This window comes from Dermochelys coriacea, chromosome 4, assembly GCF_009764565.3.
Source record: "Dermochelys coriacea isolate rDerCor1 chromosome 4, rDerCor1.pri.v4, whole genome shotgun sequence".
In the NCBI taxonomy this organism is placed as follows: domain Eukaryota; kingdom Metazoa; phylum Chordata; order Testudines; family Dermochelyidae; genus Dermochelys; species Dermochelys coriacea.
Genome location: NC_050071.1, coordinates 44,227,985 through 44,255,051, shown reverse-complemented (window position 1 = coordinate 44,255,051; position 27,067 = coordinate 44,227,985). Strand labels below are relative to the sequence as shown.

Genomic DNA, 27,067 nt, shown 5'->3' with positions numbered 1-27,067 from the left:
AACATAAACAAAACATGGATACAACATACGTGTGCCCCTCTCTCCCTGATCACTCTGCTTTTATGTTGTTTCCTTCCCCCATCTGTTTTTGTCTTATATGACTGTAAGAAATTTGGGGCAAAGACTGACTTTCCCTACATGTTTGTCCAGAATTTAGTACATGTGGGGTGCTTCTGTAATATAAATAAAATAATAATAATAATAGAAAAATAATATTTTAAAATATTGGAACTGGATGTAGCATATTTAACAAATGGGACAGCTTTTGTGAAATCCCTTTTTGCTAACATGGATCTGCAGGGTGACATTTGCCTGAAGACAGAACAATAAGGACAATGTTTCTCTCAACATCTTATTTTCTTTGTTCAGTTTTATTTATTGTCAGCTTCTTATTTTGATTATTCCTCTGCTTATTCTGAATACTCATACTAAGACTGATAATCATAGCTGGAGCAGCTGCTGACTGGTACTCAAAAGACATTTTTACCCTCTCTCTGTTTCACTCTAATTCCAGAAGGAGAAGAAGATCATACCTGTATATCCAGTTTTACAAACACAGTGGAAGCTTCCTGGGAAGTTCTGGCAGACAGCGCCATTTTTACACGGGCTGGACAGGCACTCATTGATGTCTCTCTCACAGGCCATTCCGGTAAAGCCATCTGGACAATTGCATGAGAATCCTCCCACCAAGTTGTGGCAAGTCCCATCATTGTGGCAAGGGGATGGGAGACATTCGTCAATGTCAGTTTCACATAAATTACCATCATACCCTGGCATGCACCGGCACACGAAGGGCTGCAGAGGTTCATTTGCCATGATGATTACTGGGATGCTCTCATGGCTCTTTAAAACAGGTTTCACAGCTAGCCTTCTCAAGCAACTTCCTCCGTTTTGACATGGACTTTGTACACATGAATCATGATCCACAGACTCTATCCGTACTCCACTCTGACGGAAAAGGATTTCTTTGATGCTCTCAAAAAAGGTAGCCACACCACTGGGATTCACATACTGATTGTTGTTCCGTTTCACAGCTGCCATCAGGAAGGTTCTGTTATTCTCTTCATAAACCCCATAGAGCTGCACAGCAGTTCCTAATCCAGGTAACTGTGAACTGGCAATACGCAGGAAGTGAAGGTAGTGATTGGTCAAAAAATCTCTCACTGTTTGCACATTAAGGCGAAGAAGGATGCTGCTGTCAATTGTGGCATTACTGAACCCGGCAAAGAAAACTCGAACACTGCTTGTAACTGCATTGTGTAACCCATCATTACTAAGGACTGTCAGATCAAATGTTCCATCTGTGGACCTTGCCTGGGAATTCAGGTCACAAGTGCCCCCTGGAATATTAAAGAGGCTTGTAACTCCTGAAGTGAGGGAACAGCGGAAGCTGTCTAAAACATCTGGATCCTGGGGTTTCACACTGCCTAAAATTCCACCTGGGAATAGGCTGCCATAATAGTGAACAAAGATCTCTACTGTTCTAGGTTGCGATGGATTGTCATTTTGGTCTATTACCTTTATTTGTACAGTTCCTGTGGAAGACATTTGAGGAATGCCAGAGTCTCTGGTAATCACTGACAAGTAGAAGTTGCCTATTTGCTCTCTGTCAATTTCCCTAGTTGTGGTCAAAATTCCTGCAGTGCTAAGACTAAAATAGCTGGTTGCAGGGCCAGTGCTAAGTAAATAGTAGGTAAAGGGGCCTTGATTTGGAGGGAGATCAGGATCTGATGATTGAAGTGTCATCACAAGAGTTCCGGCACGATTATTTTCCATTACTTCTCCCTGGCTGGTGGACAAGGTAGGTCCATTATCGTTGATATCTTCCAATGTTACCAATAAAGAGGCACTTCCTGTTGCTGAAGGTGTTCCTGAATCAATTGCTAACACAGTCAGGTTGTAGACAGGTAAAGTTTCTCTGTCCAATTCTGCTGTGACAGTAACCTGTCCTGTTTGTGGATTAATAGAAAAGGCACCATTGTCATTCCCAGAACCAATAAAATAGGAGAACCTGCTCCAACTTGGGACAGAATCTGAATCAAAGGCACTTACAAATGTGACATGGGTCCCTGGAGGAACACCTTCACTGATTTGTATATTGTAAGCCTGCAGGCTAAAAACTGGAGGATCATTAGCATCTAAGACAGTGATATTTACAATTACTTCATCTATATCTGCACCGCGAATGCTCCCAACATTTTTTGCAAGAACTTTCAAAGAGATACGTTCTTCCTTTTCTCTGTCAAGAGGACCTGAAACATAAATCTGTCCACTCTTCTCATTAATCTGGAAACCTTTCTTTCTGCTACTACCAAAGATAAGATAGTGGACTTCTCCATCAGTTCCCATATCACGGTCACTTGCAAAGACTTCTCCCACAACCATGCCTTTAGAAGCTGCTTCAGAGACCTCAAAATAGTAAAGCTTGGACACAAAACGTGGTACATACTCATTTGTTCCTTCTAATTGGATGTTGACACTAGCAAAACTGCATCGCTCTTCATCTGGAACATTAAAAGCTTTCACAGTTAGATGATAACTTTGTTTTGTTTCATAGTCTAAGAAGCCTTGGGTGGTGATAATTCCTGTGTTGGGATCAATGACAAAGAGATCACTATCTGAGGACTGAACTGCATATGCAATCATGGCATTAGGTCCAGAATCGGCATCAGTTGCATTTAGACGGATAACAGTTGTCCCACTTGGGGCATTTTCTAATACATTAGGGAAGTAGTCTTCTGGGCTGAATATTGGAGAATTATCATTCACATCAATAACATTAACTGTGACACTGCAGTAACCTGTTCTAGCTACCCATCCTCCATCTGTAGCACTAACAATCATCTCATGATTTTGGCATAACTCATAATCAAGGGGTTTGGCTAGAGTTAATGCCCCTGTAGATGTATTAATAGCAAAAATACCAGCCTCATTTCCTGAAGAAATATTGTACGTGATTAGTCCATTCATCGCAGCATCCCTATCCCTTGCTGAAACAGTTCTGACAACTGCTCCAACAACATGACTTTCAGGGATAGTAACACTTATATGGCTTTGAGAGAACTCAGGTGTATGGTAGTTTTCCTCTGTGATAACTATTTGAACAGTAATCTCAGATGAGAGGGGAGGATTACCTTTATCCTTTGCTTCTACCGTAAGCAGAAAGTTTTGGTTCAAATCAGTCATGAGTGAAGATGCTACAGAAATCCAGCCTGTAGTGCTGTCCAGCTTAAATTTATCAGTGATTTCATTAGAAATGAAGTATTCAACTTCAGAATTCAGTCCAAAATCCTTATCATCAACTGCAATAACTTTAATTAATTTAGTACCAACTGCTACATTTTTAGTCACAGGAGTAAAATATTTACTAGCAAGAAACTGTGGTACATTGTCATTGCTATCCACTATGTTGATTGTGACTGTTGTCTCACTGAGCAAAGAAGGACTGCCTCGGTCTGAAGAAGTAACTATGAAGCTGTGCCTGTTGATATTGATGTTGCTGGAACCACTGGAATTTTGATACCTTAAATATTGCTTATTGAAAATCTCCCCTGTGGTAGCATTAATTCGGAAGAACTCTGACTGGGATTTTATGAAGTAGAAAAGTTCGCCATTAGATCCTTCATCAGGATCTGTTGCTGAAACCTGAGTTACTTTTAATCCAACCTCAGTAAGCTCAGGGCAATCTAAGTAATAGGATGTTTTTGTGAATCGTGGGGCATTATCATTGACGTCTGTCACAAATATAGTCACATCTGTGCTTACAGTCCACCCAGAATCATGTGCAGAAACTCTGATTCTATAGCGGTCTGTATCTTCCCTGTTTAGGTGTCGACTGATTGTAATGTCCCCGGTACTGGGGTTTATGATAAATGGAAGACTTGTATCCCTTATGGAATACCTGCTGATAGCATTCACACCAATGTCTTCATCTGAAGTTGTGACTCGTGTAACTGTGTAACCCAGAGGTGCATTTTCAGGCACTGGAGCACTGAATATCTGAGAAAACCTGGGAGCATTATCATTTTCATCTAAAATATTAACAATAACTTTTACAGTGGTGCTCTGAAGAGGGGTACCTCTGTCTGAAACTTTGATGGTTAGCATGTAGCAAGCCAATTTTTCCCTGTCCAAAGGTCTGACACTTCTAATTTCACCTGTGGCTCGACTAATACTGAAACTATTTTCTTTATTGCCATCAATTATTTCATAGTTCAACTGTCCGTTTGGGCCACTATCCTTGTCCACAGCAGTGAGAGTCAGAATTTTACGTGGTGAAAGGTTCTCCATTATTTCAGCAATGAATGGATCTCGCTCAAACTCTGGTGCATAATCATTGACATCTACCACTGTTACTTCTAATTTCTCATAAGAGGAGAAAGGAGGAAAGCCCATATCTCTGGCCTCAATCCAAACCACATATTTTTGTATTTCTTCAAAATCCAAAGGTTGGCTGATGGAGAACTGTCCTGTTAGTTGGTCAATTTGGAAGGCATTGCCAAGGTTACCGCTAGCAATGTAGTATGACAAGGAACCCCCCCTGGACGAAGACCCAGAAACAGTGGTGACAAGAGTACCAATTGCTTGATTTTCAGGAAATATGAAAGTCTGTTGCTCAGCTCGAACTTGAGGGAAGTCTGCTTTGTTCACAAATCTCACAGTTACAGTTGTAGAGTCTGTTTTTGGATACAGGCCACCATCTTTTACATGAACGGAAAAAGTCACTTCAGAAGCCCCTGTCAGAGGGTCAGCAGCCATAATTGCCCCTCTCGTTGGGTCAATGTGGAATTTTTCAGAGTTCTTTCCCATGAGGGAATAATGAAGCTCAGCATTGGGCCCAGAATCAGCATCTGTGACCGTCACAGCAAACACAAACGAACCTGCCAAGAAGAACAAAGAGGATAATTAATTTTGTGTAACAAAAATTGGACATTGGAAAGTAATTTTTCAATGTGAGGCACTGGCAGTTATGCACACCACTCCTATTATTTTTCATGGTAACCTGATGCTGTCCTGACAATTAACCCTTTTCATAAGGATAAAAGGGAATATGAGATATTAAGCCAGATTTTCAACCACTCAGGTCTACTTGCATGCGTGCGCATAAACGCATACAAAATGCATGCATGTGCATTCATCCACATTTGTGCCTGAAAATCAGGTGTGTTCACAAAAGTAAATAAATAAATAAATATAGTATGGGTATGTACAGATGTCAGTGCCTATAAGCAAATGGGCCTCTGACTTTTTGAAACTTTAGCATCACATTGACAGTATTCACTAAGTAAGATTATATGAAAACTGTTATTGTAATATATTGTATGGTATTTAATAACATTTTAAATTATTCTATGTTTTGCATGTATTGTATGACCAACCTTCATAATGTGTACACATAGTATTTAGGTGTGCCAGTTCTCCAGCATATGTGGACAGTTTGGGTTTGCACTTGCACATACCTGTCTGCACATGCATCTCCAATACATACACATGTATCTGGGTACTTGTGTGCCTAAGTTCTATATGCATTCTTTTGAAGATTTGATGCTGAATGTCCACTATGCTGGACATCCATTCACTATTTTTGCTAGTGCTGAAGCTTGGCTCACACCAGTTATCTATATAAATCATGTAATTTTCAAACTCTGAAGGCAAAATCTGTGAGGGACAAGAGTGACTTTGACATGTCACAACTTAAACCATTTCTTGTTGCAATTTTTCAGAGAGCAACATTTTATACCCCATAGGGAGGAACTGGCAGATGAAGAACAGCAAAATTCAGCAGTATTACAATACTTGAGCTTGACACGATAGGGACAAAATTAAGAGTTCTGCTTCAGTTAGGCACATTAATTTTATGTGGTTGTGATGACTTGTCATAACTCCATTTTTTATCCTGCCACAAAAATTAAAGCAGCCAAGCTGTATTCTCGTCTCCACGTGTGCATTAAGACCACTGTGAAATAATCATGGCAAGAAACTATGTTATTGTCTTTGAGACCATCACATTACACCACATTCTACTACAATTAGTGCTGTGCCTGCCAAACCCATCATCATCAATGGCTTTTTTGAGTAATTTGAGGGGATTCTAAAATGTCCTTTTAGTTGAAGCTTGGCACACAGGTTTTCAGTATTTTTTTTAAAAACCCATGTTTTATTTCAATTTATTTGCTTTTTTTTAGTTAGTGAAGTTCAAAGAAATTATGACTTTGACTATATTTTGACATTTTTTTCTTTTCTAATTAAAAAAGGTTTTATATTAAAAAATTCCAGGTCACAACCTGGTAATATTGGATAAGTCATGTATGCTCTGCCTAAATGCATGAAAATGAAACCTTCAACAAGAACTATACCCATATGTTACTGATCTCAGATCAGCTGTGCACTGCTCATAATGTATGAAGTTTCATCTTGTACAAAGGTCTTTGTTGATATTATTGTTCTGAAAGGGAGAGGAAGTATGGACAAAATAAATCATTCCTTCAAAAACACAGTTTGGAATCACTAAAAATTGAGAAGACTGGACACAATTCCTGGCAATACGATATTTTATTTCTTTAAAAGGAAAATAAAAATCTTCTATACACGGAACATGTATGTTTGTTTATACAGAGCATTAGAGCCTTGCAATGAGAGCAATACTATGCAATTTTGTAAATTTATGATACGTGCAGTGATCATACTTTAAAACCTTCTTCTGTTTTGAAAGGTTAGGGGGTCCAGAGTTATTCCATTTTAAATCTGGTAGAATCTTTCAGTTTAAGACACATTTTAATTGAGATCACTGTATATATATGAATGTTTTGGGATTACCATGAGATAAAAACCTGAAAAGAATAAATATGACAATAAACCAGTATGAACATTACAGGACACCATGGTGCCCCTGAAATGTTTATTTTAGTCTGTTGAGTAGTGAATCGTACTGCAATATCTTTGCATTATACAGTCTCTTAATTACACAATTTAAAAACCTCACTAAGTAATCACATCCATCCCTATATTTCAGATATTTTATAAAGCTAATAAAAAACTGAATAAGCTCAGTTAATAATTAGACATCTATTATTTATGGAACATTATGATTTTTCAAGAGGGGTATTAACATTCTATATTTAATATATTCCAAAAATGCTCATCCCATGCATGAACAATATTAATAAATGTGGCAATTCAGGATTTTCCACTTCTGATGTATTTATATGTGTTTAAACATAAAACTGAATAATCAAGCAACTCAATCCTACAGTCATGTGAAATTTGGGTGTGCAAAGGATGCAGAGTCCTTGAATGTTTATACAAGGTGGGAAGGATATTTGACTTTAAGAAGTCTCCAGAGAAGCCTTTATAATTAAAATGTAATATGGACAAGAATCATTAAAAGATATTTTTGAAATCTTTTCTGAGACCTTCACAGAGACACAGAAGGGCTTTTACATATGAAGGGAAGATTTTCAAAGGCAGAAACAGCAGTTATTTCCCCTGCTCTTAAATGTAATTTTATCATTTCTTTCTTTTTAGATTTGAGGGGTTTATTCTGATTTATACTTAGGCCCAGTTATAACACTTTGCCAGCATAAAGGGACTTTAAGGTCAGTGTAAATGTAAGTCATGCCCACTGTTGGAGTGATGTAAATGGCCCTAGAATTCATAAGATTAAGACCATGAGTATTTTCTTTGCCTTCACAAAGAAATAAGCAGTAAAGTAAAAAATGAATAATCATTTTAAAGTGTGTAATATACTGTAGATGATGTGCTACCTTTTAAAAAATGAAATAATATTATCTGTACAGAACCAGAGGTGTACTTGACACTTTGGAAACACATAGGAAGGCAAATTCCCTACCCTAACCAGAGGACATCTGAGTAGACAAATTCAGTAGATGACAACTTGAAAAAGGGACCTTTTCATCACAGAAGTTTGCATTTATTTTTTGGTCCACTAAGAGGTGTCACATCAACTGCCCTGTATGCTTTTTCTCAATAATAAAATGTATAGAACTTTTTATCTTAAAATCTCTTTGTAGAGATTAACTAATCTATCCTTACAGAATTCTGGTTGTGAATTAATAACAAGCCAAACAAAAATACCAGCTTTTCTGGATAATACTGCATATATTGTAAAGAGGATGATTTGATGTGAATGTGAAGAGAAAAAAACACAGAAGAAAACATTATAATTACTAATCCAAACCCATTCACTGTCTCAACTCTGCTAATTTTTTCCAACAGCATGTGCCACAAACATGACAGACAATGTAAAATAGTTACAGGGCAATATATTTTACAAATTTTTTATGGAATGACCTATCACTTGATCAGATTTTTACATTATCCCATTATCTCCTGGAGAACCACCATTATCAAATTACCTGAAGTTGTAGGTGATGGAATATGGGTGACATAAGGATGGTGCTGAAATTTAGGAGGATTATCATTCACATCGGCAACAGTGACAAGGACACTGGTAGAACTGGAAAGGGCTTTGGGAAAGCCACCATCGCAGGCCACAACTACTAAGGTGTAGTTCTCCTTAGTCTCTCTATCTAGTAATGCACTGGTGATGATCTGTCCTGTTGATGGGTTGATTGTGAATTGTGAATTACCACCAATAAGACTATAGCTGTTCAAAAGACAAAAAAGCCATTCCATTAGTATTCTCATAAGAAAGAAACTCTATTATGATCATAATAAATATTTAAACTACTTAACTACTATCATGCTGACCAATATTGTCTCATTGTTTCCTTGTGCTTTCCCATCTGTCTGTATCCATTTGTTTTCTCTTGTATTATACTTGGATTGTAAACTCTTTGAGGCAGTGACTATCTTTTTATTTTGTGTACAATACCTAGCACAATGGGGTCCTAGGGCTTCTCTATGCTACAGAAATAAAGTAACAATAAATGATAAAAAACTAAAGATGGAAAAGAAATAATGTGTACTTAACTAAAAAAAGGGGTCAGACATCTGCATCTGAGTTTGGTATTTTGCCGTGTATCCACAAGTTTTGGTCCCCAAATTGAACTATCCCAAAATGTTGTACAGTGGGACTCGGCAGCACTAGAGGCAGTATCTCTAGGAGATATGTAGGAAACTTTCCAGCTCCATTTGTTGTGCCAAAAGTGGGAAATACTCATTAATATGCACAAAGGCAGGAAATACTCATTAATACACCTAATTCAGCACTTCTCTAATCTAAACTTCTATTCTGCTTTACAGACTTTCAATATTCAGTGTACTGTGAAACCTGCACAAAGGATCACCTCCAGTAAACAGCTCCTCTTGTTCAAGAGACTGCTTTAAATAATCCCCATCTTACTGGTGCAATTAAGTTTGATCTTAAGTTAAAGACCATATTTACTGGGACTGAATCAACAGCATCACTGTTCAGTCTAAACGTTTCTGTACTGATCCAGAATGAGAATGGTTGTATGAAAAAATACACAGAAATATTATTTTTGTTCCTTATTTTAAATTCTGTCCTGGAATGACTTTTGTGACTAATGTGCACAAAATTTGGTCTCATGTGTCCACATGTGTCCTTTGGGTGTAACACACCTGCATCAACCCTTTTTTAATGACTGTAGGTTATATCACACAGAAAACAGGAGAAAAAGACCTATGCTTAGGATTTGCGCATATATCATCAGGTTGCCTCGCCCAGAGATTTATCTGATTCTTGCATAACTTGGTCTATTTTTTTAGCTTCATGTGGGACTCCTGATTCAGAATTTGGCACAATAGTTTTGGAAATTAAAGATCCAATTTTCAGAGGTGCTCAGAACTCACAACTTTAACAGAATTTACTGAAGACTTTGGGTGCTTAGCACCTCTGAAAAGCAGGCCCTATATATTTAGTACTTTATATCTTCTGCCAGAGTTTTGTAAAATCAAGTCCTACGTAATTGTATACACTATTAATACATGTATAATTTTGAATGATGAATCTGGACAAATAACGCCCAAGAAAAGCAAAGTTTATCCTAAGACTTAAAAAAAAAACCCAAACAAACAATTTTGTTTTAAATGGCTACTCTTGAAAGAACCATTTCTCTTTACTATTCCACTTTGAGATGACAGTAGATGAAATGATAAAGGCTGATAAAGAAGTCCTCCAAAACAGTTCGTAGTACTTTAAAGACATCTGAAGGCACTTTGATAATTTCTGATCACCAGACATAAACATTATAATCTTTGCTTTGCAAAGATCCTTTTTTGTACGATAATAAGGCTTTCCAAAATCAGTTTCTTGACGCAAGATTGCATGGAATTAAAAGCTTAATTCTTGCAAATTTTAGAAATATTATATCTGGATGCCTTTCAAGACTTTAAAAATTCCAAAAAAAAAGCTAAGTTCCTATTCTAGGCATCAAGCAGGTTAAAAAGGAAATATAATATTTTGTACATGTTTACCTTTCTACAATCTAGTCCTCTTTATCTTTATATTTATGACCACAGCAATTTTATTCTGTACTTTGAAGACAAAAAGTAGATGGAATGGCAAAAGTGAATGACATTGAGACAATTTTTTTATCCTCATGTTGTGTATTTTAGGGAACATAGATATTAGTGTTTGCATTCACAAAAGTTAAAAAGGAAAGGATTACTCCTGGTCTTCTTCAATAGTAAGAAGTGATTAATAACTAATACAAGACTGCCTTCCATTCCATTACACATCAGTCCTCAGTGGGTAATGTTGAACCTGTCACTGACACTTAACATCTTCATTATTCTTGTCTCTGAAAATGCTTATTGCCAGAGCTCAACAGTGGGAATTTGCCCAGTTAAGGGACACAATTGTGCCAGTAGAGCCATACAAAGCATTTGGCACATAAAAGAAAACTGCCAAACTCTCTCTTTTCATCAGTTTTTCTGAATGGGATAAAACAATTCACCTTTTGCCTTTTGCAGTATTTGTTTTGTTTATTCATCTCCAAACTAAGCGCAGTAGTTGCCCATATATTTGCTCAGGAAACCAGGACTCCACTGGCAACAAATCAAAGGATTTCACCACAAGAACATATATAAATGAGACTGCAAGATGCGTAATGATATTTCTGCATCTAGAACCAATTCATCATTAAATGGCCTGTATATCTGCTGCAATATACAGAGATGTTTATAAGTTGCATGTTGGAGGTTATTCTAATTGCTAAAAAAACAACAAGGAGTCCGGTGGCACCTTAAAGACTAACAGATTTATTTGGGCTTAAGCTTTTGTGGGTAAAAAAAACACTTCTTCAGATGCCTGGAGAAGATATTATGCCCAAATAAATCTATTAGTCTTAAAATTGCCACCGGACTCCTTGTTGTTTTTGTGGATACAGACTAACATGGCTACACCCTGATACTTGACGACTAATTGCTAAGTCTTTCTTCTTCTTCTTCCTGTTGAATCCAGTTTTCCAGCTTGGAGCTTTAAAATTAGGCACCTAGATCCATATTTAGGCTTAGTGGGAATGGTACTTGAATGCCTGACTTTAATCACTCAGGTTTGAAAATCTGACCCTAAAATTAGAAGTGGCTGAGAAAGTGCCATTTCGATGTGGATCTATCTAAGTTTAAGGTTTGGTAATTAAGATCAAAGCTGAATCGGGCTAGGGTTTCAGTTCCACAGTGCAGAAACCAACTATTCTTGTGAGATTCTGGCTGAATCCAAACCAGAACCGAACAACAAACCTATACAATTTTACAATCAAACCAAGCACTAGTTATTGAATTGAGTTAGTATATGAGTCCTGAAATCCAAATTACTCCCCAATTTCAAAGGACATCAGATTTAAACTTCTGGATTTGGTCAATTTTCAGGAATAACAGTGTCTACTTTTTTAGTGACTTCCATTAATGAATAATATTTTAGAAGCACTAATTAATTAAGCCTTCTTAATTACAACCTTTAGATCCAATTGTGTCCTATCAGAGGGAGCTACACTTGCGCAGCTGAGAGATGAATTGGACGTGTATAGTCCTTTTTAAAGACTATACAAAGTTAACAGAAAGAAGTGAGGTAACAAACTATCTCTGTTCTATTTCATCACGGATGGTCCCATTCCTTTTAATTTTATTTGACAGATTACTGCTATGTTTACTAGTCCAGCCTACAGCATTTGTCCAATTTATGATTGTTAGGCAGTCTGCTAAATATAGCCGCTTTACCCATGTTTCTCTTTATGTTTAGAGGGATCCAAAGTTTTAGAAATCAGTTAAACTCAGGTCAGTTTAAATTCAATTTGCTTTTAATTTTGCAGAGTTTAAAAATAAATTGCAATATCATGTCTTCAGATTACCACCCTAGAAGATTTTTAACAATCCCAGGTTTGATTAAACAATATTGCCACGTACAAACTACCATCCTTGTTTGTCTTTAGTATTTAAGTGGTGGTGATGAGCAGTAGGAAGAACCTTCATCTTCATGTGATATATCAAGCAGCATTAAATCCATCAAAGGTAAAGGCCATACCTGATAACTGCATTAATTGAAGCATCGGCATCTGAAGAGTTTACTAACAAAATATCTGTCCCTGTAGGTGCATCCTCTGGAATGGTGGTGGAATACATCTTAAAGGCAAATGTAGGAACATTGTCATTGACATCATCCACTGTGACAGCAATAGTTCCAGTGCCAGTAAGGGCAGGAGATCCTGGGAGGAAATGGAATTTAAAATGCTAGAGGTTACAAATAGAACAATACTAATACCAAATATGCCACTCTTCATTTATAATCTAACACTTCAGCATGCCACAGCTCCCAGAGCTGCAAAGCCAATTTAATGTAAAGTACAGGGCTAGTTTATTTTTAAAGTAGGCCATTTGAGTACAAAGTACAAGTCACACAAACACACAAAAGTTTTCAGTCTTTATCTTACTCAAGAAATATTCTATAGTGTAAATTCTGTGCATAAAGATAAACTGGAAAGAACATAGAAAGCCTTGTTTGTAACAATCAGGCCCAATTTGAACATGTGGTTGATTTTTCTTTTTCTCTAATGGAAGTCTGTCATAGATGGCACATTGACAGCCTTGGACTCTCAAGCCCACAATTTATTTATCCACAAAACAAATAAAGCAGAGGCAGTGGAATGTTAGTTTCCTTCATTTCACTGCCTCAGTATGTCACAATCCTGACCTGGAGTGATCTTCTCTGAGGGCTGGAGAGCAGTTCAATTTCCAGACTCATTCAAACCTGATTTCTTTGACGGAACTACCAACAATGATGCCAATTAGTGCCAAATCAGATAGTGTTTACTGTGATGTGGATACTGGTTTATAAGAAACTGGACTGAACTCACTTAACCTATGTTTTGTCTTGTTTTTAAGTACTAATCTTTGCTGGATTTGAAGAAATGAGAAATAATGAGTGGACAGCTCATGTTTAATCTGCAAGTATCTACTCTTGAACCCCTTCCTCTGTCAAATGCAAGATAAGACATAGAAAATGTTAACAAGGGGCCTAAATCATATTAGCTTCACCGGGATTATTATACTCACTCTGGGACAAGGAACAAATACATTTATTGTGTCAAACAATCTAATCACTTTCTGAGTCTCTTTCCCTTTTTTGTCTAGGAAACAATAATTCTATATTTCTCACTGCTTAAACTCTTATTACAGGCTGGTGCAGTATCCTCCTGCCTCAAAGGAAGAATCTGTGATGAACTCTCCAACTGGACAGTTGCCAAAAACACCAAAGTACATGAAGGAACTGTGCAAAAAGCACAAAGGAAGGGAGTGAAAGAACTGCAAAGTGACGCTTACCAAAGAATTCCATAAGTTTCACTTTAAAGTCTTCCAGCTCAAAGGGTGTGTGTTTGACACCACTGATTTACACAATGCAGTTCTTTTTATGCTATGTATTGAGTAATTCTTTTTTGCCAATAATGTACTTTCAGCCAGGAATTTTAGTCTGATTCATTCTATACCCTGTTTTCAGATATGTCATTTAGCCAAATACTTGACGATAGAAAAGGTTACAATAAGTGTTCTTGACTGCTGAAATATTGCTCACGGAATGTTTATTGTTACTACATTAAACGAAACAGAGTCCTTAGTTATTGCATGTGTTGGGTACAAGCATTCCAAATACATTTAATTGACTCATTCACCTGACAGTTAATGAAATGCAAAGTTGAAAGTTGTTACATTTCACAGATGATTAGGTATTTTAGACATACTAGAAAAATTAATCTAGGATAAATCATATTCAAATAGCATTAATAGTGTAACACAACCAGGAAAAGAAAGTCAGTTCACAGTAAAAGCTTGAAGTCCATCTTTTTAAAAGTAAATGTAATGCTTGCTAAAGGTGATGGATAGAGAGCACTGGAAATTTAAGCCCTTGGTTTATTCACAGAATGAAGAAATACAACACAAGCTTCCCCACAATGCTCCTTCAATGTATCTCAACACTAACCTGATGGGACTAAGAGAGAGAGAGAAAGAAAGAGAGAGAGAGATGGTATTGTTACTTACACCAGTGGTTCTCAAAGCCGGTTCGCCGCTTATTCAGGGAAAGCCCCTGGAGGGCCGGACCAGTTTGGTTACCCGCTGCATCTGCAGGTTCGGCTGATCGCGGCTCCCATTGCTGCAGTTTGCCGCTCCAGGCCAATGGGGGCTGCGGGAAGCAGCGGCCAGCACATCCCTTTTCCCGTGACCCTTCCCACAGCCTCCATTGGCCTGGTGCGGCGAACTGCAGTCAGTGGGAGCCACGATCGGCCGAACCTGCGGACACGGCAGGTAAAGAAAGTGGCCCGGCCCCCTTGGGGCTTTCCCTGAATAAGCGGCAGACCGGCTTTGAGAACCACTGACTTACACAGCTATTAAATCCTTGGCCTCTTAAGTGAAATGGTCAAAAAGGATGAAAATTAGTGCCAAATTGAATAATGCTTTTGTAATGGTGATATCAGTCCATTAAAAATTGGAGTAAGACCACCAATGTATTCCACACAGAGCATTGTCTAGCAAAGTTCTGGACACTTTTGATCTGGGTGGAATTTTAATTGGTAAAGCAGAATACAGTTCTGTGGGTGAAATCCTGACCTTACTGAATTCACTGGGAGTTATGCCTATATCTCATAATATTTTCAGTCATCCAGGAATCTTTAAAGTATTTCTGTAATCTTCCCTGTCAATCTTGAGTACTTCAGCAATCTTTAACTAGTGGTGAACTGATGGCAACCAGAAGGGAAGTGAAGATGGATTCTGAGACTTGACCTTACATTCCATCCTTTAGTGGATTTAAGGGCCCAGTTCCACAACTCTCTTTTTACATGTGTATTCTTTATTCATGCAAGTAATCCAGTTGAAGTTAATAAGAGTACTTGCATGAGTCAGGGATGCAGCAATAGCTCCTAGGTAAGATGCTTTTGGCAATAATAAGTTACAGCTGCAATTTCATATTGAGTCCTGACAATTTTCACTCCCTTGTAACTGACTGACTGCTCACATCCACTGACTTTTGTGCAGTTGCTGAGAAATAAGAAGAAATTACACATGAAGACATTTTCTACGGACAAATAGTGACGTGGGGCCAAATTCTGCAGTCCTCAACCAACCAGAACTCTCATCACTTTCACTGGAAGTTCTGCTTCATTAAGGACCACAAATTTTGGTCCTTTTTAATTTAGTGACTATGTTGGTTGCATTAGACATAAATGCCATATTTGTGGTGATAAATGTAGTTTCCATGGTCAGGCGAAGTTCCCAGATTTGAATTCTGCTTCGAAAGCAGTTCTTTCTGAAGAATGTTCTTACAATTTGTCAGAGGACCACAGGATTTTCCCCCAAGTTTCCCTGAATATATTTCATAATTAAGTTTAGTATATTTTCCATGAACTTTAGCTATTACACATCTCTAAATGACGCTAAAAATGTACCATTAGGGTCTCTGATGATACTACAAAGCTAATTGCTGAAAAGTATGGTGATGCTATACTGAGTGAGAGAATTTGTATTGCAAGCTCTGGTAGGTATTTCTGAATGTAAATAGATTGTTTAATTTTTTTTAAAAAATGCTAAACCCGAATCACACAAGACTCAGCAGATTCCTGCAGACAGTCCTGAATCTAGCAGAATTTAAATCTAGCGGCACTAAATTTAGCAAAAACTCCTGATGTTCTCTCTGCTTTGGAGATTTGGGTTTAGAATTTTTACTCCACTCTCACATCATATCAATGCTGTCACTACCGTTATTATTGTCATCAGTGTTATTTATTTGTATTGTGATAGTGCCTTGTGACTAGGCACTACACATACACACGAAGGAAAAATGGTCTGTGGTCCAAAGAGCTTACAGTAAGTATAAGAGAAGAGATAAGTAGATAAAGCAGACAGATGGGAGGGCAAGGGAGGAGCACAGCACAAGATGTTATACAATTATGATTAACATAATAACTTACAATCACAGCACACCAGCTGCCCAGTCACTGTTCAGTAATTTTTAGGCATCAGAGCAGAGGTGAATTTTAAGGACAAATTTAAAAGATGATGCGAGTTGCAATAATCCTGTCTCTTCTTTCTCCAAAATTTGCTCATTTGTCCCCATTCCCCCCACCAGCACCTGTGTCTAGGCCCCAATTACTTCTTGCCTCACCTACTGGAGCTTCCTCCTTTCTGGCCCCTCTGGTGCCTGCCATACACCCGTTCAATCTCTCCAACATAATCAAGGGAGGGGAAATCCCATAACACTAACTACAAGTATTTAAAAGGAGACACTTGATAAATGTTTCAGAGTAGCAGCCGTGTTAGTCTGTATTCGCAAAAAGAAAAGGAGTACTTGTGGCACCTTAGAGACTAACAAATTTATTAGAGCATAAGCTTTCGTGAGCTACAGCTCACTTCATCGGATGCATTTGGTGTTTTTTTCCACCAAATGCATCCGATGAAGTGAGCTGTAGCTCACGAAAGCTTATGCTCTAATAAATTTGTTAGTCTCTAAGGTGCCACAAGTACTCCTTTTCTTTTTGATAAATGTTGCTATTGTTATTAAAAATCATCATTATCTTCTATCATTGGATTTAACCCTGCAAAGTGCTGAGAGTCCTCAATTCCCTGTGAAGTAAACAGAAGTTGAGGGCAACTCATCAGAGGCCCAGCAATGTACAGGATCAGGCAAGCCAACATGTAAGTACTTTTCTGGATCAAGCCATCCTTCAGGGCTACTTATTCAGGCAAAACTATCACTGAAGAAGTTGCAATTCTGAGTAGAGAATCTCGAATAGGGCCCACAAAGAGAAAAAATATTTGTACTGCTTTCAGATTAGAAAGTTATTTTTGTACTACTACTAAATTCCCACAGGAAGGAGTGATAACCAACCTTTTCACTCATACCAATAATTTAACCATGTAAAACATAGAAATTAAAATATGTTATTGATGTTACTGAAATAATGTTATTACAGAGTAACCATTTCCAGGCCCTCATCAACAGTGAACAGTGCCTCAGTTTCCCCTTCTTCAGTACCCTTAAGATACTCACACACCACACAAGTAGCGTTTAAAACTCACGACTCATTTTTTGGGAGTCAGGTTTATTAATATTGTAAGACAAAAATTATCCATGCTAAAGTATTCACTCTTCACCCTTGTTGTCTCAGCTCCAAGTTCTTTCTGGCCTTTCTCCTTGGGCTTCACAGTCACTTGTATCACTTTAAGTTGACAGGCTCTAGTCCCAGGCCTCCTGCCCTCTGATGACCTTGGAGGTGGAAGTTTCCTTGTAATTTTCCTGACTTTGGACTCTCTTAGATTAAACTAAGAGTTTTTCTTTGCAAAGGCAACCACATGATCCCAAGTCACCTAGTACTTCTGTCACATACTCAAGCTGGAAATTAAAATTCTCCAAATTCTAGCATCTTGTAACAGGGCATGCATGCACCTAAAGGACCAGTGCCCTGATAGTTTCATAAATTATCTACAAAATATAATAAAATAAAATATTAATAATAATTGATAGTATATCTAGTCTGTCTCCCTTCTTCTAAAAGTAATGTAGCATCTTTGTTAACACAAAACAATATAAAGAATATTTCTTAATTTTGGAAACATAGAACTGTTTCACTTTATGAAATGAAATATAACAGAACAGATCCCAGGACAGTTTCTGGGGCAGAACAACATTAACAGGAAGAAAAAAGTACTATATGAATCACATAACTGTAAAACACTAAATTACATGTAAAGTCATTTGAAAAATAACTTTTTAAAACTAGCTGGCATCTCAAGGCCTGACTGATATTGTGACATCAAAAAGGTGCAAGCCAGTTAAACATATTTTATTAGAGCTAACATATATTCTTTAATAACATTTATTACTGGATTTTTGTGAGCTGTAGAGCAGGAATACCTTCTGAAATATCACAAGAATTAAATCCAGTGTATTTCTGTATAATTGTCTATAAAATGAATTAAGCAATAAGGTTGCTGTAAAACTTAATCTGTCTTAAAATGTACTAATTAATGCACATAAATTAATCATGGGATTTGAATAAGCAACAGTCCTGCAATAAGCAAGAATTTATAAGAAGTAGGAACATGAATTATGAAATAGCTAGCTACACCATAACCATGAATTATTGACAATGTTATATGAAAATCTACTGTAAGTACAAAATTGGAGATGTACATCAAAGTTTAAATGAAGTACCATTATAATACAACATTAAGATCAACTCACTGGGAAATGCTACTCTTATTACTAAATACAGTTTCAAATCCTACATCTAATTTCAGGAATGACTCTCAGGACTATATTTTCAGTGTGGTGCAATGCAGCACGTAAGGGCCTGCTGTGATTAATGAAAGCTAACGAAGTCCCCACACACTGCTAAAAATGTGGCCTCTTATGATTTTTTTAGTACTTTTAAAGATATGTCTCTTACTTGAAAGATATACACTTAAAGATATATATTTGTCTAAAGAAGAAAAACTGATTAAAATCCAAGCAGCCTAAGCTCGTTAGCTTTGGAAGGCAAGCAGACTAATGTGGAACCATTGATACCTATTTCTAGCAGGCCAGCAGGCTATCACATGGCATTCCCAAGAGATGGATAGGGTGGATTAACAAGCCATTATACCTGAAATTTATTTGTTATAGTACAGCAAACCAGACTGACTTATATGAATTTTGACCCAGGCCTGTCAAGCCTAGAAAATGGAAATGGTCATGGATTTCAGATAACTGCTAAGCATATCACATGTACTGTGACCTGGAATGTTAGAACTCTATTCACTCCAGTCCAGACTCAGTAGCAGAAAAATAAAGGAAGTTGTAGGTTTCCTTTGCTGCCTACAGGAGACATATTGGCTGGATACAGGAGATTTCACAGTTGGAAATTATACTTTCCTTTACACCTGACATTCAGGTGGACAAGCGAAGCACAGGGATGTGGTTGCTATAGCAGTGGACAAGAGAACAGTGACTTCAGTGAGCAGCTGGAAACTGACGTTTGAGAGGATTTTCATAGCAAGATTTACTACTGCCTACAATAAATTATGCATAACTGTGACCTGTTGTTCTGCACCAACAAAAACAGCAGAAGAGGAAGAGACAAAAGGATTTTATCAACAGTTAGATGGCATTGTAGATGAGATTCCTGGCCATGATAGAATTTTAATAAAGAGAGATACAAATGCCAAAGGGTTGTACAGGACATGGTAAACAAATGAACAGTGCTGGACCACGTTGCACTGGGGCAGCAAACAATAATGGGGAAAAGTTAAAAACTTGCTGTGAGATGCACAATCTGATTATTGGTGGTACGTGGTTTCTCACAAAGGTATACTCAAGGTTATACGGAACTCACTAGTCAGTTAAACTAAAACCCAGATTGACCACATTATTTTCAGTAAAAGTCACTGGTCACTGTTGGATGTTAAGAGTCTATAGGAGTACCGAGTGTGACAGTGATCATGTCTACTAATGGGAAAGATTCAGATGAAGTTAAAGTCCAAGAAAAAGATGGCTGTAACTAAAGCTAAATTTGATCTTGATAAGTTAAAGGATAGTTCTGTGAGGAAGGAATATTAGTGGACACTTGGAGAACATTTCAGACCACTGATTTGTGATGATGAAGAAATCTCACCACAGACTGGATGGAAAATATTCAAGAAAGTGATACAAAATACAGCTCAGGAAGTTATTGGAAGGCCTAAGTAAACAATAAAAACCTGGAAAAAAAAACAAAACAAGAACACTGTAGGAAAAGTATAAACAAGCCAAGATGGCTGGGAAAGCAGAAGTAGTAAAAGCATTTGCACAATATGGGTGAAGGAATCACAAAAATTGGACAAGCAAAAGTTCTGGAAAGAAGAGGTTCAACAACTAGAGAAGACATCAAGAAAACAAGATATGAAAATGAGGTTAAATTGTATGGAAGCACAATAAGGCCAATGATGCAAGTGGCAAAAATGATCACTGGTGAACTGACAACAAATGCCAAAGAGGTACTGAAAATATGGAAGGATCATTTTGATAAAGTGCAGAACCCTGAAGTTCATCCAGATTCAAGCATTCTAGACATGCTAGATGAACTGGGAAGCTTGGAAGACAAAATGTATCTCAGCATTGAACCACCATCAGAAAAAGAAAAAAAAAAGAAGAAATGGTGAAGCTGCAGGAATAGACAGTATTACAGCTGAGCTGCTAAAAGCCAACTGGACAAGTGTTATCAAAGTATTAGAGAAAACATATATGAGAAGGCATAGGAGCAAGAGAAGGTACTGGGTGACTAGCTAAATTCAATAGTTCTACCAATCCCGAAGAAAGGAGATCCTGCTGATTAGAATAATTACAGAGTTGTAAGATCATTATCAGTACTAGGAAAAATCATGATGAAAATAGCTGGCAACAGATTAATGCCAGTTTTAGAGGAAGTAGTAGAGAAGGTACAGTGTGGCTTCAGATCAGGCAGAAGTTCCATTGTTCTGATATTCACACTCAGACAGCTGATGGGGGGTGGCAGAGTGGGGGAAGTGAGAATGGTGATTAAAGATGTTTGCAGTTTTCATCAACTTCACTAAGGCATTTGATTCAGTTTGGAGGGAAGCATTACAGAAAGTAATAAAATCACATGGAGTTCCAGATATGATAACTGCAATTATAAAAGTTATGTACAACGACTCCTGTAGTACTGTAAGAACTGGTGTATAATTAAGTAACTGGTTCAAATCAAAGTTTGGTTTAAGACAAGGGGGCATGAAATTGCTTGTTCATCATGTTCTTAAACTGTACATTAAAGAGTGATAGAGTGGGAGGGTGTGACTTTGGGTAAAGAGTTAAACTCTTTAGCTTCTGCAGATAACATTGTACAACAGGCAGACACATTTGAATTAATTATACTTTTTGCTATTCTTGGGAAATTGGTGTAGTCGACTTGAACTTACAACCACTTTGTCTTCTTGTCATTTATTGTATCTTGGAAAAGGACAAGAGATAAAGTTTTGAAATGAAGCAGCGAAGTCACAGAACAAGTAAAATCTTATATGTACCTAGGAAGCTCGATCAGTGCTGAAGGTTCCATCAAAGATAAGGTTAAAAGGAGATGTACTTTAGCTACAAGTGCTGCATGAAATTATGGACTGATACTTTTTCACCTGGAACCAAACATAATATTATCAAAACAGTACTACTCTTTTGGAAACAGCTACATTAAATGAAACAGACATCAGAAAACTGTAGGTAGTAGAAATGAGAGTTCTTCGGAAGACGACAGATGTAAAATGGAATGATTTTAAGACAAATGAAGAAGTTAGGAGAGTAAGCTCCTCTGTGAAATCGGAGTATGGGATTGGCTGCAATCAAAAAGATTACAATGGTAGGGACATTGTAGAAGACAAACAGATGATAGGATGCCAAAGAAATTAATGACAGGTTTCAGAGTAGCAGCCGTGTTAGTCTGTATTCGCAAAAAGAAAAGGAGTACTTGTGGCACCTTAGAGACTAACAAATTTATTAGAGCATAAGCTTTCGTGAGTTACAGCTCACTTCATCGGATACATCCGATGAAGTGAGCTGTAACTCACGAAAGCTTATGCTCTAATAGATTTGTTAGTCTCTAAGGTGCCACAAGTACTCCTTTTCTTTTTTAAAGAAATTAATGCAAATGAAACCAATGACAGTAGACCTAAAGGTCAACCATTGACTAGACGGCAGGATATCAGATGCAGGGGCATGACCTGGCTGGGCTAAATGGAGGAACAAACTACGTACAGGAATGGATGGTGATGCTATACTGCTTCCCATGTCTATAAAGATGTTTTTGGATGAGAAGATGATGATGATGATGTGGGGTGGGGAGAGTGGTTCCATGCCTTTTTAATGCAAAAATACATTGATTTGTATCTACAGCGGTGGCTCCAAATCTTGGCCCTTAATAACGAAAGTACTTGAACATGTGCTTAAGACCATCTGTATTCAGAAAAGCACTAAGGCACATGCTAAAAATTAAAATTGATGTAACACACTAGTGAATCAGGCCCAAATATTGCTTTCTTACACAAACAAAACTGCTAGTAGTTTTCATGCTAAAAGTGAACTGAAAATATTTTGTTTTGTAATGAACAATCCTGTAGGTGCCAAGTTCCTCCAGAGAGATGCTGAATGTCCTCAAAGATTTTTGAAACCAACAGGAGTGATCACACTACAGGATCAGGCTCTCCCTAAGATTGTCCGAAGTTTTTATTTAATGTATTATGCATCTTTGATTCCCCTCTGCTGCCTTCTGTCCAGGAATCAAGGTCCAGTCCATATCCTAACATTTTAACCCCTGGACAACTACAAACAATTGCCCTTTAAAACACCTCAAACAATCTATCTAAACAATATCCTATAAACCAACAGTGCTAACAAATAGAGATTTATCCCACTGGAACAAGAAGATTTCTTGCTTCCCACTTAGCACTCATTCTGAACTCTGGTAGGGCCTGAGATTCTAGATCTTAAAATCATGGCATACCGGGGTTTGGATGAGATATCTTCTGTCGTTTTTAGAGGTTTATGATTCCATTTAAATCAGTTGGCCTCATGATAACTAAGTAAGCATGATAACCAGTAACAGTGACAAGAGACTCCATCTGCCCACTCCCTGGATGCTCATGTACTCACACCTTAACGACATGAACCAAATTTTGTGCAGACCTCAGTAAGGTTGCACAGGGTGAGAGTATGTCAGAATGTGGCCTATTATCAGTAATTTATAGTAATTTTTAATATTTTGGTTTATTTTCAATCTTTTTAAAAAAATTATTTCTTTGAGGGTTCCATGTTTTTTGAGAATGTTTCTTTAGTGTTTTATCATCACATTTTCTCAAAACAAAAAACACACAGATCCTGCAATAACACAGAATATCCAGGTTGAAAGGGTTTACTCAGGGGGGGGAAGTCAGGCATCCATTGGATAATTAATAAAATACAGGCTTTTAATGTTAATGCTGACTGAAGAAATGTAGATGATTAGAACGACAGCTTAAGCAAATCTTTAAAATCGGGAGGAACAGATTAGTATTTAATTTGCTATGACTTTTGAAATTTCTATGCCTGGTTTACATTACCAGTGGTCTATGTGAAAGCCAATTTAAGCATTTACTTTCTAGCTGTCAGTCACTAGGAATCAAACTTATATACACCTTAAATAAATTCAGACAAATGGCTGCAGATCTTCATGTGAAATAAACAGGAAACATAGTAGGCACACTTGTAATCTGGGATTTAGAATTTTTTGGTAACCTCAGCAATAAAAAATACCGAGTTCAGAAAGATAGGCATTTTACATTAATATATTTACAACAAAAGAAACCCAGGCATATAAGAAAACTGGCGGATAGGGGGTGTGTCAGGGGATGTGTGATAGGAAAGACAGCCGGTAGGACTCCTCCAGATTCTGCTTCCTCCAAATCTCTGGGGAAAACTGGTTCACATTACAGACCAAAGTTGTTGTTGCTTGTGCCAATTACCCCCTATGTGCAGTGGACCCCTCCCTTTTAAAGGAAGTTCCAGGGCTGGCATAAGCATGGGAGCTGTGAAGAAGCTATATTACCAAGAAGCTACAGGGAATCTGGAGGGTGGGCAGCTGTGCAGAAGCAAGGTGCTCTTCCTGCTTCTTGCTACTTATACCAACCTCAGATGTACTTTTGGAAGAGATCTACCAGTGGCCTTCTTCTATTCCATATGCAAACATTTTCTTCTGGTCTCCAAAGATATGCACGGATATCAGAAAATCTTCAGCTTTAGACAGTGGAATCACCCACATTTTTCCATAAGAGGATGGGGGAACAAATAGTGACTCTCCGCACCATACAGAATTGTAAGGAAACTAATTACAGGCAAGTTGTAGTAGGCACAATACATGTAGGTATTGTTTTATCTCACAAAATTTCTACTCCACACAGCCAGAATAACAAACACAGAGAAAAAATTTACTTTCTGAGTGTGTTTTTTTGGGGATGACCTAATCATAACTCAGTTGTGCCTCCACTTTGCTCTAATACTCATGAGTAATGCAGTCACACCAAATGTATGGAACTAAATATTTTCTCCCTTTCACCATTACACATTCATGCTACACATAAAGAAAAGGAGTACTTGTGGCACCTTAGAGACTAACAAATTTATTAGAGCATAAGCTTTCGTGAGCTACAGCTCACTTCATCGGATGCATTTGGTGGAAAAAACAGAGTAGAGATTTATATACACACACACAGAGAACATGAAACAATGGGTTTATCATACACACTGTAAGGAGAGTGATCACTTAAGATAAGCCATCACCAACAGCAGGGGGGGGAAGGAGGAAAACCTTTCATGGTGACAAGCAGGTAGGCTAATTCCAGCAGTTAACAAGAATATCAGAGGAACAGTGGGGGGTGGGGTGGGAGGGAGAAATACCATGGGGAAATAGTTTTACTTTGTGTAATGACTCATCCATTCCCAGTCTCTATTCAAGCCTAAGTTAATTGTATCCAGTTTGCAAATTAATTCCAATTCAGCAGTCTCTCGTTGGAGTCTGTTTTTGAAGCTTTTTTGTTGAAGTATAGCCACTCTTAGGTCTGTGATCGAGTGACCAGAGAGATTGAAGTGTTCTCCTGTTCCTCTTAAAAGAAAGTTTAGCAAAATAGCTCAGTTATATGGTGCTGTACAGCATAGAGAAAAACAAGAAAATACAAAAACAGAAACATGCTATTTAGTTTGTGATCTACACATTGTTCATTTTAAAATATGAACAGGTTCTGGGTCTTATCATCTGTGACATATTTTACAATTTTGGAATAATGAAGCTGTTATTCCTTCCAAAACTGAAGTCTTTGTAAGTACTAAAATATCACAATTAAGTGCTAGAAACTTGACAATAGACTTGTAAAAAAAAGTACAGGCACCTGCTTTACCAAAAGAACACAAAAAGATTAAGTGAAATAAAATGAACGAGACCAAATGACTGACTAAAGTTCAAACTGCAAGCAGATCAAAAATTTTTGTGGGCCCCTGTAAATTAAACACATCATTATCCTGAAACATGGAAAGCAATTCAACAGTAATGGAATTTTTGCTTAACTGAAATCTGTTGCTTTGCAACAAAGCTGATTTCATTCCTGCAGTCAAATATCCAGTGAATAGGTCCCCAGACTGGAAGTTGTGTGTGTTATTAGAAAGCATTAACTTTTTCATGGAGTAAACAAGGTTTTTCTCACAGTGGAGCAGCCAATCTTTCTAAATGCATTAAAAGGCAGACAGTCCACTGCTCCATGTTGGTGTGTTTTTAAATAATTATGGAGATGTTGTAACCTCTTCACAGTTAAGTCTGAAAACAGCATCCAATGAACTTGGCTTAAAAACTCTCACTTTTACCCTGAACACAAAGGACAATGTATTCACAAAATCTAAAGGAAATTTTGGGTTACGGGTCATTAAAAGTTACCTATTTTTGAAAAAATGACTTTTATCTTCCTCTAGCTACAGAAGAGCTTTTCATTATCTCTTCAAAATTTCATGTAGTTAAATCCCTTTCAAAACTTGTGAACCTAATATATTTGTATAAAAAATTGCAATGAAGCAATCTTATTAATGACTTTTGTTGTGGATGATTTGGGAGCCAATCCTGTTTCCATCGATTTCAACAGGTGATAGCTAAGGGACAACTTCCTTTAGCTCAAGATGTAAAGGCAAAATTCAAGAATGTGCAAAGAAACTCGTTGCTGAAACAAAAGCAAGAGCCATTTTCCCCAGTGAGATTTGGTGATGGAATGAGAAAGTTTGAAAGGTTGTGAAGGAAAAGAAAAAGTGTTTTAAACTTTGGCAAGTGACACTCCCACAGCAGGATTTTCAGGGGTACAAAAAAGCCAAAAAGATAAAGAAAAAGTAAAAGGTGGCAGACTCTAAAGCTAAACCCAACAAAGGCTTATATGCCAATCTTGAAATGAAGGAGTATGAGAAAGAAACATTTAAATTGGCAAAGACCTGAAATAAGAAAAGGTATTAGTGAGATCAAAGTAATTAAAGATGAAAGTGGAAGTGAATTAATCAGTGAGAACCAGATAAAGGAACAATGGAGAAATTACTTTGAAAGGTCTCTGAATTAACAGAATCCAAGAGAACCATACCATATGATAAAACCAAACCAGGGTATGGTGGCACCAGTGCTAGAAGAAGAAGTTGCAGAAGCATCAAGCAACCTGAAAAATAAGAATGCTCTCAGATGCAATGGCATACTACAACCATGGAAGTGCCTGGAGCAAGTAGGTGTGAACATATTGACACAGTCGTTTTAATTGTGTTGTGACAGGGCTGGGCTTGCTGGTGGTATGGCCTAGTGCCACTGGGTCCCTGGGTCACAACTCTCCCATTTGTAGCATCCCCTGTTGATGGCCACTCTGGCATGGCAATGGATAGTAGATAGTAACTCAAACCTCCAGCCAGGTCACTACTGAAGTCTACCCCTTTCCAGGGTAATTGAGTCCAAGAAAGTATAAATGTCCAGCATCATCAAAAAAGGAGTTTCTGACCCAACTCAGGGCCTCAGAAGTTCTCATACACTTATTTCAGTGCTTCCAATGTCTTTACCCTCCTTTCCCCCTTATC

General features: G+C 37.6%; 1 protein-coding gene across 1 annotated transcript in view; it reads right to left on the bottom strand.

Annotated features, from left to right (window-relative positions):
* The window catches only part of FAT4 (FAT atypical cadherin 4), a 224,830-nt gene that overhangs the window by 50,513 nt on the left and 147,250 nt on the right, over nt 1-27,067 (bottom strand). Inside the window, exons 7-9 of the mRNA XM_038399216.2 lie at nt 12,467-12,647; nt 8,376-8,626; nt 534-4,880 (exon numbers count right to left, since the gene is read on the bottom strand). Coding sequence (XP_038255144.1) covers nt 534-4,880; nt 8,376-8,626; nt 12,467-12,647 — 4,779 coding nt within the window. The remainder of the gene's footprint in view (nt 1-533; nt 4,881-8,375; nt 8,627-12,466; nt 12,648-27,067) is intronic.